The sequence below is a fragment of the Dipodomys merriami genome, unplaced genomic scaffold, assembly GCF_024711535.1.
Source record: "Dipodomys merriami isolate MVZ:Mamm:240054 unplaced genomic scaffold, mDipMer1.0.p SCAF_2, whole genome shotgun sequence".
NCBI lineage: Eukaryota > Metazoa > Chordata > Mammalia > Rodentia > Heteromyidae > Dipodomys > Dipodomys merriami.
Window position 1 is genome coordinate 111,715,056 of NW_027203381.1, and position 19,264 is coordinate 111,734,319.

Consider the following 19,264-nt stretch of genomic DNA (forward strand, 5'->3'; position numbering starts at 1 on the left):
GTGTGATAATGTTTTACAATAGCAAAAGAAAACCAAAGTATGTCATTTCCAAGGCTTTCTATGATTACCGTGCAGACGAATATATTTCAGTGCAGTAACACCAGAATGAGGATCTCATGCAATGTGAAGAAGAAAAATGACTTTTTTTTTGGTCTGAGAATACACATTTAGAAAAATTTCTGTCCTCTCCCTAGCGTAATATCGGGGTGCCTGACACAAGTGCAGTCATAAGCTAATGTAGGAGAAAGCCTAAGCTGGATACCATTTGCAAACCCAGCCCAGTTTTCTCCTCCTTCCACCCAAGAAAAGAAAAGAGATTCCGCATAAAGTTGGTAAATACAATCAGTGTACTAGTTGGGAGTATCTGTGAGTCTCACCATTTTTATAAGCAGAAGTGAAGCTGATATTGATCAATGTTTATAAAAGGAGTAGAAGCCAGTAGAGCTTAGTTTAGTTTCACAACTCAACCCTACTAGCAGAGCCATATTGAATTGTCCAAGTGCATGGCGGAGTGGAGATTTTGGAGGATAACATGAAACTTAATGACTCATACTCCACAACATGTAGAACAACATAGCAGAACAATGATAAATGAGAGACAAATCCAGTGGTAGAAAAATAATTTTTTGTGTGCTGGTTCTGGGACTTGACCTCAGGATGTGGGTGCTATCCTTGAGCTCTTTTTGCTCCGGGCTAGCACTCTACTACTTGAGTTACAACCCCACTTCCAGTTTTGCTGGTTAATGAGAAGTAAGAATTTCACAGATTTTGCTGTTCAGGCTGGTTTTGAGCTGTGATCCTCAGATTTCATCCTTCTGAGTAGCTTTTAACAACAAAGCATCAAACAAAATCTAGGAGCTATATAGTCAACTGAGTGTATGTTACACAGAGGCCAATCTTTTTGCAGTAAGAGTCCCTCTTTTGTAGTGGTAGTAGTAAAAATTTGACCTCAAATTTTCCTAAGGTAATCTTTCAAAAGAGATGTTGTAAAGCCATTCATTAGCGGTCTCCTGAAATATCTATAGCCTGCTACATCTTTTCAGTGGACATGATTCTTAGGGTTTTTTTGGCGGGGAGTGAGACTTGCTCTCGCAATTTGCTGAAAACTATCAGGCTTTAGAAAATAATTATATGTAGTCATGCTTCTCAGTGTATTATAATTGCTAAGGAACTTTTTATAAACACCAATACTTAGGTCTCATTTCTGAATTTATCTAATCTTGGGTGTGTTCTAAACATTGATAATCATTAAATATTCTCAGGGTGACTTATATCCATCAAGATCAAGAATAGTTCATTTATATTTACCAAACGTACTTTTTAAGACACAACAATAATGATCACAGATGCTATCTGTTTAGTGAAAGAACATGTCTGGTATGGTGAAAGTTTCTTTTTACACAATTGGAAAGGAAGGGATAACCTCAGTGTGTAGATTTGAGGGAGAAAACATAGTTATAACATTTGTAGGCATATTCGAGTTAAATACTGGGATCTTTGTACTATATTAACTCTTAATTGACCATAGGAAATATAGGTGGTAGAAAAACCATTAAGTCCCAATGTACTCCCAGAAGCTGCAACCCCCCCGCCCACACACACACAAAAAAAGCATGTGGCTATTTAGAGAGAGAGAAAAGCTAGATCCACAGAGAGCTCAGTAAGTTGCCCATTCACTTTTATATTTTTTGATAATATTGTAGTTTGAAATCAGGGCTTCACATTTCCTAGGCACATGCTATCACACTTGAGCCCTCATCCCTTGTTGGTTTAGTTGTGGGTTGTTGTTGTTGTTGTTGTTGATTGGATACCCATGGCAGACCATGATCATGAGCCTTCTGCCTCTTGAATAGCTATGCTCACTTATTAGAGTACCCCACCATATCCGCTTGTTGGATGAGAGTCTCACTAACTTTATGCCTCAAACTACAGTCTTTTCTGCTCTATGTCTCCCAAGTAGTTGGGATTATGGTTGGGAGCCAACACATTCAGGCCTCCATCTACTTTTGAGGGAATCTCCTGTCCAGAGGGCTCCCAAGGTGCTGTAAGTCTTGGAAGGTGCCTCACTTGTTACTATGCGTCTATAGGAATCCAAACCTTCATGGGCTTCTGGTATGACATCTGTAGGTGTTAGAATTTTCTTATGATTTTTGAGTACATTTGGAGAGTTTTTGGAAGACCTTTAATCTCCTTTGTGGATACATTTCCATTAAGGAAGGACAGAAGAACTGGTAGTTGAGCCCAGTGGTGGAACACTCAATAAGAAGATAAAGTCAGATGTACTTAAAATAAGCAGCTTTTGAGACTCCCTAGAGGCTGCCTGGGGAACTGGAGAGGAATGGGATGAGTGACAGAGAGACCGATGGTACAATCCAGATAGAAGAGAGTACTGGAGAAAGGGAGATTGAGTCTAAGATACATTCAAAGGGTGGAATCTCCAACAATTGTTCAATTTGGAGAGGTGGGATGTTAATACAATCCATCTGGATTCCTAGGTTTCCATCTTGTATAATTGTATGGTATTTTTGGCTTCCCCCAAAAAAGCATCAGGGAAGGAGAAACTGTGAAGCGCAAGATCCAGATGTTCAGTCTGCAGAAATTTCACATCATTCTGCTTGACCTTCATCACAAAGGAAGACTGGAACACTTGGCTGGGAGAAGGTCTAGGACCTGCTCTTGTACTGTAATATCAGATGTGGTGCAAGGAGACAGAGGTAGGGCCCAGAAGCACCAGTTTTAATGACAATGAAAATCTATAATGTGTGGAATGTCTTCTGTATCAGTACAGGTTTGATGCCATGCCTTCATTGTCACACGCTGCTCAGAATTATGTGAAGCACACACCTGTACATTCGTACATTCTTCTTCTATAGAAGCAGAAAAGAGCTAATCTTTAAGTCTTGCACACACAGTCCCTTTTTTATACCAGCATAATACTTGGCACGTGAAAACCCTTGAAAAGGGTTTGCACGTGTGGCACACACCTATAGTCACAGCATTCCACAGGCAGCCCCAGGAGGATCATGAGGTCGAGACCAGACTGGCTTAGAGAGTGAATCTGAGGCCAGTCAGGGCTACCTGATGAAGTTGGGTCTCAAAACAAATCAGCCTTCCAAAGAAATGTTAGCTGAAGAAAGGCGAAAATTCAAGATAAAAGTGTGGCTAATAGTCCTGAGGAAAGTAGGAAGGAAGAACTCTGGGGAAAACTCTGGCATCTTTGAAAGACTGAAGATTAATGTATTAGAGTACCTTTTTAAGCTTTTAGGTCTGTTGGTTTTCATGAAAATCGGGTAGATGCTATAAGACTCATTGCAACAAAAATGTATATTCAGGCCCATCTCAGTTTTAAATACAGCTGCAGTATATTGTTAAATTGAAGGATTCCTTAAATCTTAAACTTTAAATCCTTAAACCAAAGGATTAAGATGTACTTTAATATATTCAGCCTTGATTTTTTTCAAGAAATTTTTCTGATATACCCTTATTTCCATAGTCAGGATACTTCTTTTTTTTATCTTTTATTAAAGCTAAATTTTGATGTGGCTAGAATTAAATATCAGAATACATACATATATACATACTTATTTATATAGATAATATCTATTTACTTATGTTTTATCTGTCATCTATGTATTTATCATTAATCATCATCATACTTATATATGATTTATTTTGCCTCCTAAAACAAATTAAACACATCTTAATCCTTCTATAGAGGCTTTTAGGTTTCTTATGTGAGTTTCCTGCACAATAACAGTGTAGTTAATGAAATTTTTTTTGTAGATTGTTGGTTGTCCACAAAGATCAATCTGTTTATAGATCTATATCGATGTATTTCATATTTATGAATTTCTTCTTAGAATTAAAATTCACTATAAGTTTGGAGACTGAATAGACTTTAATATCAACTCAAGAGAAACATAATTAGGATGAGAATGTACTGCCAAACTAATTGTATAATGTACCATAAAAATTATCATCCAGTTAGCATAAATTGAAATCATCATTAATACATTGTTAAGTTTTTAAAATAGTTTTTATACACAGATCTTTTCTCATTTCATTTATTTTTTAAAATTTTATTGTCAAGGTAATGAACAGAGGGGATATAGTTACATAAGTAAGGTACATTTCTTTCAAACTTGTTACCCCCTCCCTCATTTTTCTCCCTCTTTCCTGAGATTTTTCCAAAGTAATAACCTTATCAATTACCTGACTCAAAGATTGTCAGAGGATTTGAGAAAATTTTTGAACACTGTTTGACCAGAAATGTACTCATTTCCTTACTTATATAACTGTAACCCCATGTACACCACCTTTACAATAAAAAAGAATGTATGATTTAATTATTTTTGTAAGTCACTGCAAATTCTGCTTGTCTAGATTCTAGTGGAGGACCTTTGAGCACAGTTGCATGTTGAGGATTGGTGCTAAAAAGATGGTGCTAGTCAGTAACCCTACATACAGATGTGTGATTGTGTTGAAGAGGAATCAACTGACTTGCTCAAAAGAGCTTGCCCAGAGAATCTGACATACTGAGGCAGATTGTGTCAGACCATAGTCTGGTATTACTGTTCCCCCATCCACTATATAGGACCTGAAGATGCATTTTTCTCATCTGTAATGGGATATGTGAAGCAGATAAAAAGAAACCATTCCAGTCCGATGTAAAGCATATGCTAGCATAATACGTACCAAATAAATGGTGTTATTTTACTAGGGAAAGAGCAATATTCACAAGTGCAGATCTCAGGCTTCAGTCCGCAATTCTATTCACAGTCTCTTTCTAGTTCAGAAAGTAATTTCAAGGCTTCAGACCAGTTTGTAGGTAATGGATAATTATACTCCCAGGACATGCACTTTCAAGGTCTCTCCTTTCTTCTTCCTCTTCTTCCTCTTCTTCCTCTTCTTCCTCTTCTTCTTTCTTCTTCTTCTTCTTCTTCTTCTTCTTCTTCTTCTTCTTCTTCTTCTTCTTCTTCTTCTTCTTCTTCTTCTTCTTCTTCTTCTTCTTCTTCTTCTTCTTCTTCTTCTTCTTCTTCTTCTTCTTCTTCCTCTTCTTCTTCTTCTTCCTCTTCCTCTTCTTCTTCCTCTTCCTCTTCCTCTTCCTCTTCCTCCTCCTCCTCTTCCTCCTCCTCTTCCTCTTCCTCCTCCTCCTCCTCCTCCTCCTCCTCCTCCTCCTCCTCTCCTCCTCCTCCTCCTCCTCCTCCTCCTCCCCCTCCTCCTCCTCCTCCTCCATCTCCTTCTTCTTCTTCTTCTTCTTCTTCTTCTTCTTCTTCTTCTTCTTCTTCTTCTTCTTCTTCTTCTTCTTCTTCTTCTTCTTCTTCTTCTTCTTCTTCTTCCTCCTCCTCCTCCTCCTCCTCCTCCTCCTCCTCCTCCTCCTCCTCCTCCTCCTCCTCCTCCTCCTCCTCCTCCTCCTCCTCCTCCTCCTCCTCCTCCTCCTCCTCCTCCTCCTCCTCCTCCTCCTCCTTCTTCTTCTTCTTCTTCTTCTCCTCCTCCTCCTCCTTCTTTTGCCTCCAGAAGCAGAGATTTAGATTTGAGTTGTTATTGTTTTTACTGTTGTATCTCTATCACCTCAACAGAAAAGAACTGACTGAAAGAATAAATGTCTCTGCTATATCTGAACAGCATTATCTTCTTGGCCATGGAGCTGTTGATAGACAACATGTCTTCAGGCCTTAGGAAAGGTAGACAAGGCAGGATGCTCAAGCGTGAAATGATACAACTTCATGTCGGAGTACGGGCCAGAGTAAGATGTGGTTTTTCATTACAAAAAGAATCAGCCTTTTATCATTCATAACAGTAGCAAGACAGAGCGTTTTCCTTCTAAGTCCTGAGATAAATTTTGGATTCCTGTCTTACTACTTACAGGCTGTGTGACATTGGACAAGTTATGAAACAGAAAGTTTGCTTATACTACTTAAATGACTGGTGCATTAAATTTGTTTAGCACAATGCCCGGGATATGTAAGTGTTCACTAAAAAAAATAGCTGCTGGGAAGTTTGGTGTGTTCTAGTATTTACATTTAGTAAGGATGGATTTTTAAATTTTTAAGTGAGGAATCAGTGGCTCATGCCTGTCATCCAAGCTACTAAGAAGGCTAGGATCTAAGAATTGAGGTTCAAAGTGAGACCATGCAGACAAATCTGAAAGCCTTTTATTTCTAGTTAACCCACAAAAAGCCAGAAGTGATAGTGTGACTCAGGTAATAGAGTGTCAGTCTTGAGTAGAACAAGCCAAGCAAGTGCGCAAGACCAAGAGTTCAAGTCACAGTACTGTCACAATAAAAAGAAAACAACAACAACAAAAAGAAAACATCTGATTGTGGCTTTGCATTCTCTTAGCTTAGTATAGCTCTGTGTGATCTGATGTTTCTATCCTGAGAGATGAAGACGAATAGTTGCTTCTGTCCTGAGGAAACGTGGAATTCAGCTTCCCTAATCACCTTTGTGCCAGTGGGCACAACATACATGAGAAAAGAATCAACGCAGAAAATTATTTGATTAATCAGCGTTGCCATTAGACTTCCTAGCTGAGAAGCCAGGCCTTTAAAAAAAAATACATTTTCTCTTTTGCCTTATTTTTACATAAATTGAAAGAGAACAAACACAAAGAAAAGAACTGCATGGGCACACAGATGCGAATAGAAGCAATTTATTTCCATGCTAAATGTTTTATGGGGACTAATGGGTCCATTCAAGCTTAATAATCTTGCCACAAATGTTGAAAATGACCCCCTCCCCAACACCTTTCTTCTGAATGATGGAGCAAGTTGCGTGAGTTGGAACCTGTGTTCAGGCTCAACCACAGGTAACTCTCCAGCTCAGGAAATTGGCTGAGCTCCTCTGCTGCTTCCCTGCTGGATGGAGCATGGAGGGTCCCCTACTCTCCATCAGAAAACCATTAGCACACAGGCTACTGTTCTGGGAAGAATGACTTGCTTACCCTTTCCTACTATAGGAAAATGATTCACTTTTCCAGAGGACTAACTTTCATCTCCATAGGCTCTAATTTCTTAGTAAGGTCTGATTTTGGAGAGGATTAGAGCCTTTCTTTTGAGGGAACTGAGGCACGGAAGAGAGACTTGGCAGAGTTAGGAGCATAGCATGCTGAATGAGGTAGAAGGAGGTGATGTATGGAGATTTGATGGATGGAGCTTAATCAAATCTTGATATTTAAACCTTGAACTGATTTTTGGGGAAGCAATCTTTTTTTAATTGGTTGTGGGGCTTGAACTCATGCTCAAGGTTAGCACTATACCACTTGAGCCACAGCACCACTTCTGATTTTTGAGTCCTTAATTGGAGAGTCTCACAGGGACTTTTCTGCCTGGAGCTGGCTTCGAACCAAGATCCTCAGATCTCAGCTTCCTGAGTAGCTAGGATGACAGATCTGAACCACTCAGTTATTTGCCCAGCTGGCAAATAACATTTTAAATTGTGCTAGAAAACATCTAGGTCTGGGAATGTGGCCTAGTGGTACGGTGCTTGTCTAGATTGCATAAAGCCCTGGGTTTGATTCCTCAGTACCACATAAACAGAAAAAGCCAGAAGTGGTGCTGTGGCTCAAGTGATAGAGTGCTAACCTTGAGCAAATGAAGCTCAGGGACAATGCCCAGGCCCTGAGTTCAAGCCCCTAGGACTGGCAACAACAACGACAACAATAAAAAAATCTAACATAGATTCCCATTCAAAAGAGATATATAAGACACCTAGGAAGTGTCACATTATATAGTTGGAGCTGAGGACTTGCAGGAAAAGACTAAGAAGGCTTGTCCTTTTTGAACTTACCGTCTAGCAAGAATTTCAAACAACTCCTGAGTAAATGTCTTAACTACCTATTTTTATTAAAGTTATGGAACAAACTAAGCAAAGTATAGGGGGATAGGAAATGAGAAAGGCTCTCCTACTTTTATTTTTCAAGAGATAATCATAAAGCCAACTTTGGGGTAGAAAGAAGTTTTCTAGACTTTGTCAAGGGGAGGCCAGAGAGACTGATATAGTAAGATGTGTTACACCAGACTGGATATGGTTAAGGAAGGTATTGGAGGTCCTAGTGCTAGAAAAGAAGGAAGCAGGGTCAGATCTTGCATTAAGACCAGGCCTAGTAGAAAGGCGGTGAAATTAATATGATCACTAAGCTTCATTTTTCAATCTCCAAAGAAGATTAACACAAGTGTGTCAAGTGTTAATGTATCAGTTAAATGAGATGGTTGTTTAATACCCAGAAATGAGCTGGAAGGGTCTAATACCTTTCTTTTCCTCCTTTAGGCTCATCTGTGTGAATGACAGCAGGTGTGTAACAGGCAGTAAAGTAAGATGTCAAGCAGTGGTGGGAAACAAGAGGTAGGTAGGTAAAGGAGAGGTAGCTTTCTTTCTTTCATCAAGACATCTGCTGGCAGGTGGTTCAGGGGTAAGCTGAGGAGGAGAAGACACCGTGTGGCTGGCTGGTTGTTGGGGAGCAATTCTCTGACTATAGACATTTCTGAAGACAGTTTGTTCATCTGAAAGCCTTGCTTCTCTGGAGCATAATCAAGTCTTGACATTTGAATTCCAAACTAATTTTTTGGGGAAATAACTTTTCAGATTCTCATCATATAGCACTTGTTCAATATGAATAGAAATAATTACTTTGCCAAGTGATTAGCATGCCCAAGAATAACTATAGACTTTTCTCCCTTCTTTAACTTTTAGATAAATGTCAAATACCTTCTTTAAAGTGCATTTAATTTCTTTTCTTTTTTCTTATGAATCATTAAGACGTGGAAAAATATGATAGAGGTGCAGGGAAATGTAGGGCAATGATGGGAAATGCACCTGAGGAGAAAGCCAAGTTGACCTGGTAGAGAAATCTCTGCAAAGATTTTCACACACACACACACACACACACACACACACACACACACACACACACACACACACACACACACACACACACACACACACACACACACACACACGCACGCACAAACTATTCATATCAATCATCTAAAGGCGACCAGTCCACAAGTGAGGACGTTTTCCCCGATATTCTGCATGGTTATTTCAGAATGACTCCATTCTGATAGAGAGCCCTTTGTGATAGAATGAATGTACTGGCTCCTAGCATGCCATCTGGTCGACCATATGGCAACCTGGCTTTGCAGAAGGCCCTTGCCTGGACCGCTTAGCCTATTTGACTCTCAATTTCCAGAACTGAAGTGAAGAGACAAAAAGACACCTCAGGGGTTGCTTGAGATTGTATGACATGATGATGGATCATGCTGGTGCCATTCCTGGCACCTGCTAAGATCTATAGTGAGAGGGTCTTTCCTTTCCTCAGGTAGAAAGACTGCTTGAGTGATGAGCAGAAGCAAGACCCTGTTCTTCATCTCCCCAGGGAACCTCCAGGGACAGCTCTGGATGAGCGCTCTGTTTCTGTAGGTATTGGCCCTAGGTTAATGGACCGACTTAAATGGAAGCACACAAGTACTCAGATGATGTTCTGACCTCCATAAACAGTCCTGAGATGTCCAATATAAGGATTCAAACACAACAGGCTAGAACGCCAAAGGGACCCCATTAAGCCAACCTGGGGCCTATGCAGTGATTTTTGGAGGGATAGTTGCATCATCACATGTGATAGAGTAGTTGTTCCATAGGGAGGGGTCTTTGGTCTCTTAACTGCAATGGATAATCTTACCACTGAAAGGACTAGAGGAAACAGGATGAAATGGAAGAGAGCGTGGAGGGAAAACATTTGTGTCAATAGCCACTTCAGAGCCAACATAATCTAAATCTCTCTTCTACAAGGCTTTCTTTTGGTTTTAATTATCCTTAGGAAAATGTAATCTCTAGCATGGTGGAAAGGAACTACTTTTAGCAATGGGATACTATGTTTAAAGTTATTAAAAGAGAGGGGGAAACAGCAGCCCTTCCCTCGGCCTACCACTTGTCTTTTGGGAGAGAGATGGCTGGCTACATGAGCTCAATGGTATGTTACAAACAGAAGTCTCATTAGCAAATTATCCTCTTGAATGTAACAAGAGTCCCCTGATCCTGTATAAGAGGCTCCTGGGAAGAGATGCTTCCTTGAATTTTGAGAGCTACATATAAAATCTCTGGGTGTTTTTCCTCAGTTCTGATCCACACACCATTACACACTTTAATCAACTGTGTTGAGTCGCAAATGAAGCCTTAAGTTACAAGATTGTGGATTGTGTTTATTTACCTTTAAATTCCTTAGCTATCGACATCATTGCAATGTGCTTGCTTTCTTACTAAGAGATAATTATAATATCTAAGTAACTGTAATTGTGATGATAGTCTAGGAGGAAATAACAATAACTGGAGAGGTAACATTTCACAGTGGAGAGAGCAACTGGGTGTGCGACTCTGGAGGCATCCCTTTGTCTTCTGTATGAGAGGATTAGGCAAGTCAAACCTGGTCTATAACTCTACATGAGTCTGTTTTCAATTGTTATAGGCAAATACATGAGGCTGGCTAATTTTAAAGTAGGTGGACATATTTTTGGAGACATGATTTTGGAGGCTGAACGTCTAACATTGGACAGCTCCATCTGTCTGGCTTCTGGAGAAGGCTTCTCAGTTGGGGAGCGATACTGGGAGCATTTCTGAGAGAGATCACACGATGAGACAGGAAGCCAGGGAGATTCAGGGGCCAGGAATAATTCTCTTTATAACAATTCACCTACACGAGAACTAACCAGGGTCCTATAAGAACTATATTAATCCCTTCTGAAGGAACACCTTGATGACCTCAGTCTCCCAACTAAGCATTATCCTCAACACCCCAGGAACCAACCTCCCAAAACATGAAATGGTAACGGACACAGTCAAACCATATCCCTATGATATCAGGTTCTTGGTGGAATTTTTAAAGGGCAGCAATCCAGTAGCTGATGCAGACATCTGGTTAACTTTTTGCACTGTGTAGTTCCAGTGAATTCTGAAGTCAATGACTGCAGAGATATTATCTATCTATGGAGATAAAGCAGGAGCAGGTCAGGACAGAAGACCAAAGAAGGTTCTTCCTAGGGAGAAGATTGACAGTTTTGACTGTGTGGAGAGGCTGGTACTTATGAAATGACTGCCTATTACCGATCAACAACACAGCAGCTGCACAGCTTTTAAATGAAGGAACACAATAGTAGCTTGAATTATTTTTAGGAAAGAATGCTAGCTTGCATGACAACAACCCCTAACATATAAAGAGCTACCCAGGTGGTCACATAAATATTTGTAGCTACACAAATAACTTGACATTGTTTTCTAATCTTTGCCCAAATATAATCATTTATTACTGATTCTCTCATCAGCTTTTGTCTAACATTTGGTGTATAAGTTGTTGAGTAGCACCAGTTGTTAATAGAGTACCCAACTCTCAAATATGACAACTAGAAATGTCTCCGAATACTGTCAAAAGTGCCTGGGGGACACTTGCACTCTAAAGTGAGACTGAACCAAACTATGTTTAATCTTTCTCTGAGTCTGAATTTTCTTAAGCATAAAACTAAGGGCTCAGGAATTACTACTCTATTATTGATGTATCATGTTTCATCTGAATTGACTTAGTAGGTGTTTCCAGCCACATTCTCTGTAAATATTAAGGTATAGAAGCAGTTTGTCTACAGTGAGGTATGAAAGAAAAACATCTTTCTCTGATTCTCTTGTCCTTCCCCATGCCTTTTTAAATTCTCAGTCATGGGGCTTGAACTGGGGGCCTGGGTGCTGTCCCTCAGCTCTTCAGCTCAAGGCTAGCACTCTACCACTTGAGCCACAGCGCCACTTCCGGCTTTTTTTCTTTTTGCTTATGTGGTGCTGAGGACTTGAACCCAGGGCCTCATGCATGCAAGGCAAGCGCTCTACCACTGAGCCACCTTCCCAGTTGGGGTGTGGGGGCGGGGAGGAGGTATGGGAAGGGATGGGAAGGGGAAACAAAGGAGGAGGCTACAATGCTTGATAAGGAATGTACTCATTATCTTGCCCATGTAATTGTAACCCCTCTGTATGGTATTTTCACAATAAAAAAAAAAAAGAAAGTAGACATTTAAATCACCTTGAAATGCTACCTTGCTTCTCTCATCTTCGGCTGGCAGGACACACATTTCATCTAGTACACACAGAGAAACACCCACCCATTTAGAACTAGACTAAACTCCTTAAGCACTTGGCTTTTAAGAGTGTTCTGAAAATTGCCATCTTTAGTATATTCTGGAATGCCGCCATTTTCTCACAACATGCTGAGTGAACACCAGATGATATTTTTGAGAATGAGAAAAATGGCATCTCCCTACCCCCTCTTTTACCTCCTCCCTACGTCCTCTTACCTGCTTCAGGATTTCTGCAGCTGTTTCATGTGAGCAATCAAATATCACGTAGAATTCCCTGCCCTTCTTCATTTCCTTGAGTAGAGGCTTGGCATCTTTATTCCCAGAGGGCAGCTGGCGGATTTTGATTTTAATGTTATATCTGGAGGGAGCTTTGATGAGCTCTTGCAGCCGAATTAGACCTGAAAAATGACATCCAATCATGCACAGGAGACTGATCTGTATTGTTTATTGCCATTTAAACTCCAGCGCATCACATTCCCCAAACGTACCAAGCGGCCACCTACCTAAAGGTTACAATATTGACTTCTCATTTGTCATTCCTCTTTCTGTGGTAGATTACACTGATATTTTCCCTTTGTGGGGATATGTGTCTCAGAAGCACAATTTTCCCAAGTGCCTTTGGAATTCATTTAGAATGCCACGTTCTCTCCCGCTTCCAGCCGGCACTTCAGATATCTAGCAAATTACTTCTATGACTAAAAACTTTTGTAAACAAAAAGTTGCTTTCAGTTTCTAGAGGAACCCCCTCGCAGATTCTCATCACACTGGAAAACTGACTTTGTAAGAAAAAAATTAGTAAGTTGTTCGGTGCATATGGGAATTGTCCACTACAAGAAACCCATAGGGAAAACTCCAAAAGTATTTGCATGAATACAGCTGTGAAATATACTCCATGACACACCAGATTTGATACATTCGTTTGTTTTTCTCTCCTTTTATTTATATAGCAGCTTAAATTTGGAAAATTTATCTACTACTATAGATAGATTTGATTCCGAACTACAATACATGTATTAATGATATGGCTTTTCCAATTCTAACAGATAGGGCACGGAGGTGGGAGAGATGGTTGTAGAACCATGTTAAGGTTTAGTCTACATTATCCTCCCTCCCCCCTTTTTTTTGGTCACAAAAATAGAATGGTTAGAATAATAGCTTTCCTGGTCTCTTGTTCCTTCACAGATCAGTCATATGGATGAAGTCTTTTAAGTATTAAAGATGAACCACTTGTTCTCTTACTGTGTGACTTCATTCATTCATTTGGAGGGGAATATATTTCCAGGAAGCACAGCAGATCCCAGGCCAGTGGTATGTCCTTTTCCCAAATCCTCGGATACTGTGGTAGTTTTCCACACCTGAAACTCCTGAGGCAGATGGGGTCTCAACTACCGCTGAATTTCCCCAACACCAGAGCTGAGGCTGCTGTGAGCAGGAGTTACTTTCTCCAGGTCATGGAGTTGATAATAATGGCTGACTCAGGGCTGATAGCCAAGACCCCTCTTGGATTCCAAACCAGGGCTCTTTTCACTAGATCAGGGATGTCACCTGCCTTTAAGATTTCAGATCAACAAATTGAATGACTGCTTGATTGATGAGGTGACTAATTATATAGAGAGATAATTGCATAAGTAGTCTGGGAATGAAGACTTTGGGCCAGTACAAGGCATAGAATATTTATTTAGTGCATTCATATACTCCACAGCCTCCCTCAAGAAAGTATTTGTCTATTTTCACATTTGGCTCATGAAAGAAAAGTAGATATTGGGACCGGAAGAGGAAAGAAAGGAGGGGAACTCAATACAAAAGATCAGTTTCTAGTTGGAATAAATTTGTCTTTATGAAAAATTCATCAACACACCTTCCTTTTCTTATGTTGCAGTATACAGGTGAAATGGTGTCAGGTAGGAGGAGAAGGGAGCAGATTTTAAGATTGTAGGCTCAGCTTTGGGAGAACAATGAATAAGGAGCAGTAATTTACATTTCTCTTCCTGAAGCAGTTGTGTGCTTAAGAAAACACATTCTGCCTTCATTAGCAAAAATGATGTATAACTTACAATTCAGAAGGCTTTTTTTAGTACCTCCAGACAACATTTAGAGAAAGCTTTCCCTTACATTTGTATTTTTGCAGCCATCCATCAATCCTTCACCTTTCATTGTAGTGAATAGTTTAAAAAATACCTGCTAAACAAACAATTACTTCAGGAGAAGGGAAGTGATTGCCAAATAAGAACTGGCTTTCCTGGCCCTCCTCTGCGACCCCACCCTGCCAGAACTTCAGATGCAGCAAATGGTAATGGTGCATGCAACACTGGGAAATGGCATGGTTTTCTGGCCCACTGAGGTGGAGTGACTTTAAAAATGAAATGCAGATAAGGAGAAAAACCAAACAAATTCAAGTGAGCAGCATTATAGAAAAAGCTGATCTCATCTTGACTTTTCAAAAATGTCAATGTCAAAAATGACAAAGAAAAGCTGAACTGTTCTGGTTCAAAGGACATGAAAGAGATTTCCCAGCTAGATGCAATCGATGATCCTAGAACAACATCTGAACCTGAAATATATATGTATGTATAGACACGTATCTATGCATATGTATGCATAGATACGTGTCTATAGTTATAGATAACATGAATGTATAATATGAACATATAATTTTACATGCATCTAGATAATAGTGTAGTAAAAGCTCCCATATTTGGTATTTTTGTGCGGTTATAACAATAAAATTCCTGTTCGTATGACGTGTACCCTAACTTATTTGTGGGCCAAAAGATAATTCTACAATTTACCTTCAAATGACACAAAAGTGTTCACATTAAACATTGTTGCTGATACAATGGTTGTTTTTACATTGGGAGAATTCTAGAACAAAGAAGTAAGTCTAGTCAAATAACAACTGCTGGCTGTGATGACAGTGTACAGGACTTTACCATAGTACATGCCTTGCAACTTTTCTTTATGTTCAAATCTTTCTAAAAACATACACATGAAATAATATTGTAAGAGCTTCTTTTGCCTACCCACATCCCTGGGATTGCAACTGGAAATGTCCCTTTGGTCTTTTTGAAAGTGCTTTTAAGAGAAAAGCCTGTTTACTTCACATGAGTGTGAGCAAGGCCCTGCATATGGAGATAACTTTCAAAACTGTCCACACGGTCAGTTCTGAACACCTGCTTTGGCCCGGTATCTTCTCTGTGTGCTCAGATGTGACACAGAGAAGGGCTGATTTACATATATATTGAGCCACTCAGGCAAGAGGTGAAGCAGATGGAAGAGGGAAAAAAAAATCCTGCTCTTTCAGTGGTTATTTAAAATTTCCCACGCTTTTTCCTTAAGTAATAATAAACCTTGCTATTTACATAGCTCTATTTCTGTTAAATTTGATCCATGCCTTATAAATGGCTCAGTAAACCTAGAATATGCCTCTGAAGTAGATGGGTGCTGGTGCTATTTCACAGTGAGGAAAGTGAGTCACAGTGAGGTTAATTGTCTGGATCAGTCCTGAAAGGAGTCACAAACACCAGGGATTGGAAGGGACCTTAAAGGTCAAACCCTACTTGAAGCAAGATTTCCCTCTACACAGCAGCACTGAATGCATCTTAGGTTGAGAAATTTTCTCCTTTGCATTCCATTTCTTCGTAGCTCCGGTTGCATTTAATGGGTCTCAGCTCAAAGAAAAAGACCTAAGTTTTCTTGAATCTTAGTCTCATTCTCTGTTCATTAAATCACATGGGAGGGAGGCTGATACAAAATATGTCTCATAAGCCATTGGGACCCAAAGATCAGATCACACATTTTAAATGTTAATTTCTTCTTCATTTGAACTTAGAAACATGCAAGATGACATTTCCACCAACTTGTTGGTATATTAACATACCCAAATCTAATAGGATTCAGAAGGGAATCTGTGCATAAAATGTGAATTCTCATGAGAGGAGGAAAAGTAATCAGAACTGAGAAATAGAAATGGGTAAGAGAGGGAATTACCCGGGGGAATGCGATGCTTCTATGTGAAGATCTTCATACACGTGATGTTTTACAGTTGCAACAGAAAAGGCTAGTTGAAGACAACCTCAAAGAAAATCATGTTTTGTGATTACAAAAGAACCTTTCTAAAGGGTCTGACTAATACAGTGGAGATTAACTGTGTTACAATTATCTCTACCAGAACATTTGGATCCTAAACTGTGGATAATGGAAATAGGAGCTAAAAATAATATTCCTCACATACAGTACATAAAAACTAAATTCTAAAATTTGGAATAATGTTCCGGTCAGAAGATTTAAATGGACTTATGAAAGTGAGAATTCAGATAAGAAAAAGGAAGCCAGGAACTTCTCAGGATAGAGTCACAAGGACTTTCCATCCCTGGCTATTTGAGGTGGAGTTGGGAGGGCCAAAGACAAGATTCAGCCAATGCAGTGGTTCTAAAAATGCAGTGGGTAATTTATGATCACTGAAAATGAAGGGATTCCCTTGTTCCTTTATTCAGCATGGACTGTGGGCAGACTAGCTTTCATTTTGGCTGGCTAAGCCAGGAGAAAAACACCTCCTCTCTTTAATTCCAAATTTCAGGTTTCAGTCAAGACTTTTGGCTCAACATGTCTTTTGTTCTTTGCAGGGAAATGGAAGTAAAGGTTATAGACATTTAAAAACAAGTTAATAAGTAGGTATAGCCATAAGAGCAGATAGTTCACTTCCTTAGAGGGAAGGTTGAGCACAGTTGACGAGTGCATTATGCATGACATATAGTTAGCACTCAAGAATTCTATTTACTATTTTAATATGAATTCTAATACTATTTATTGTTGTCATTTCTCTCATGGTTTCTCCCAGGATTATTTCTTTCAATCACTGCCTTTTTTATGTATGTTAATTTTATTTTGAGTTAAACTTGCTCTAAAGCCTAAATACTATGTTAGTATAATGGTTAAAAGCTCTTTTGGTATAAACTGAATTTGGAAATCTCATGAATCTGTGATGTATTAAGAAATAAATTAAAAATTATTTAAAAAACACAAAAATAATAAGCAAACAAACAAATTTTTTATGGAACATATGCTCTGAGTCTAGGACTAAAGTATCTTTCTGTAACTCCTAACTTTGGTGGACTTACCTAGTTCCACTACAAAGCTGAGGAATCTCAACTTTATATTTCCAGCCCAGACCACTTGAACAAAATCCAGACTCATATACCAACTGCCTACTCATCACTCTATTTATATGACTACAGATAGCTGAAACTCAAACAGCATATTCATCTAAATGCCTAGTATCCTCCTAATTCCCCCAGATTAGTTATAACTCAAACCTGTGTTAAGAAACTCCATCCTTTGGCTCATGTCAAAAACATGAAGGCTATCATCTTGGCCTCTTGTCTTTCTCTCTCTTGAAATCTGCTAGCCCTCAGATCATCATTATCATCATCATTGTTACCATCATCACTTACTGTTCTTATTTTTCATTTGTCAGTCCACAGGCATGGATTAGGTCAGAACCCTTCTCACTGCCACCAGAGCTACTAGATCCTAAGACTGAAAAACAATCTCCCTGCTCTTACCCACTATTTAAAAATAAACTTACCATATGGCATTTGTCTCATTTCAAAGGAATGCAGTGTTTTTTCTTGACTTATGACTCAGTTGAAACACTGAACAAAACTTTACTGTTCTAAAGGAATTGGAGGGAATCAACAGAACATTCTCCCTTCGATGGATTAATTTTGTGGGGAAAATTTCTACAATCTGCAATGTTTCAAGATTCTCAGATAATAGTCCTTTGATTCAAAACTGACATACAGACGCAAAGGTAGTGAAAGTTCTTGATAAGACATCTTAAAACAGTAGTCTAGGAGATTAAATTCATGCAAATTGAGAATATTCAAAATATTTAATGTCATTTCACCAAAGGCCCTGCAGTGCCTTGTTCATAACTCCAACACATCCCAATCCCCTCACACGAAAGAGTAGAAGGAACAGGAACGAGGGACATATAGAGGAAGATTGTGAATGGGGAGACATTCAGACACCTCTCAGACTCCTATGACAACTCTGGGTTCAGAGTTTTTAGTCCTTCCCAACTATCATCTACATCTCTTGCTGTGCTCTCTGCTCCATCCACCTGGTTTGCTTTCATGTTTCTACTGTTGCTTTCCTACAGTGTCTTATCAATACCACAACCAGTGATCTGCTAAGATTATGAACCTGATTCTACTCAAAACTCTTATCAGTAGGTCCTCATTTTCAGAAAGGGAAGAAGCTATACAGGGACACTGCCAGCGCACCACAAGCTTCTCTTCTCTAACCATCTCTCCTACTACTCTTTCCCTTTTATCCTTGTCTAGTCATCCTTATTGTAGCATTCTTACTGTCTTTATAATGTACCATACACACCCTTCACCAGCATCAGCAAGAGCTGAAAAGCTGAACAATAAATATAATGTGGAGGAGATTCTGAAGTTTCTGGTTTACTAAGAAGTTGAGCAAAAATGTAGTCTCAGCGAGTTCAGTAGAACACAGGCCAGCAGACTACTTATTTATTTATTTATTTATTTATTTATTTATTTATTTATTTATTTATTTATTTATTTATTTATTTATTGCTGATCCTGGGGCTTCAACTCAGGACCTGGGTGCTATCCTTGAGCCTCTCTGTGCTTAAGGCTATCACTCTACCACAGCACAACTTCTAGCATTTTCTGAGCAGTTTATTAGAGAGAAGAGTCCCACAGACTTTCCTGCCTGGGCTGGCTTCAAACTGCAATCCTCAGATCTCAGCCTCCTGAGAAGTTAGTGTTACAGGCATGAGCCCCTGGCATCCAACTGGCCAGCAGACTTCTAAAGTAGAGTCTATGATCTTGTGATCATATAAAATAGATCAGAACATCTTCACTCTGCCAGAAAACAGTCACAGACAATATGGCATGAAATAAAATTTTATTTGCAAAAATATGCATGCTGATCCTAGGGCTCTAGTTCACCACCTTTATAAATATTACTCCTTCACAACAAAAGAAGGAAAAAGGAAAGACAATTATCTAAAGAAAACTTGTTTGAAAACTAAGGTTTGTAAATGGGCAATGGTCATGTTTAATCACATGTTCAATCACACCCACACATGTGAACTCGGTTCAGTTTATATTCATGGATTGCCC

The 19,264-nt window shown here is 39.3% G+C and overlaps 1 protein-coding gene across 8 annotated transcripts in view; it reads right to left on the reverse strand.

Annotated features, from left to right (window-relative positions):
• Grik1 (glutamate ionotropic receptor kainate type subunit 1) overlaps positions 1-19,264 on the reverse strand; it is a 338,127-nt gene that overhangs the window by 109,210 nt on the left and 209,653 nt on the right. For all 8 annotated transcript variants that reach the window (XM_070030540.1, XM_070030544.1, XM_070030546.1 and 5 more), the window contains exon 4: positions 12,327-12,508. In XM_070030540.1, the coding sequence (XP_069886641.1) occupies positions 12,327-12,508 (182 nt within the window). The remainder of the gene's footprint in view (positions 1-12,326; positions 12,509-19,264) is intronic.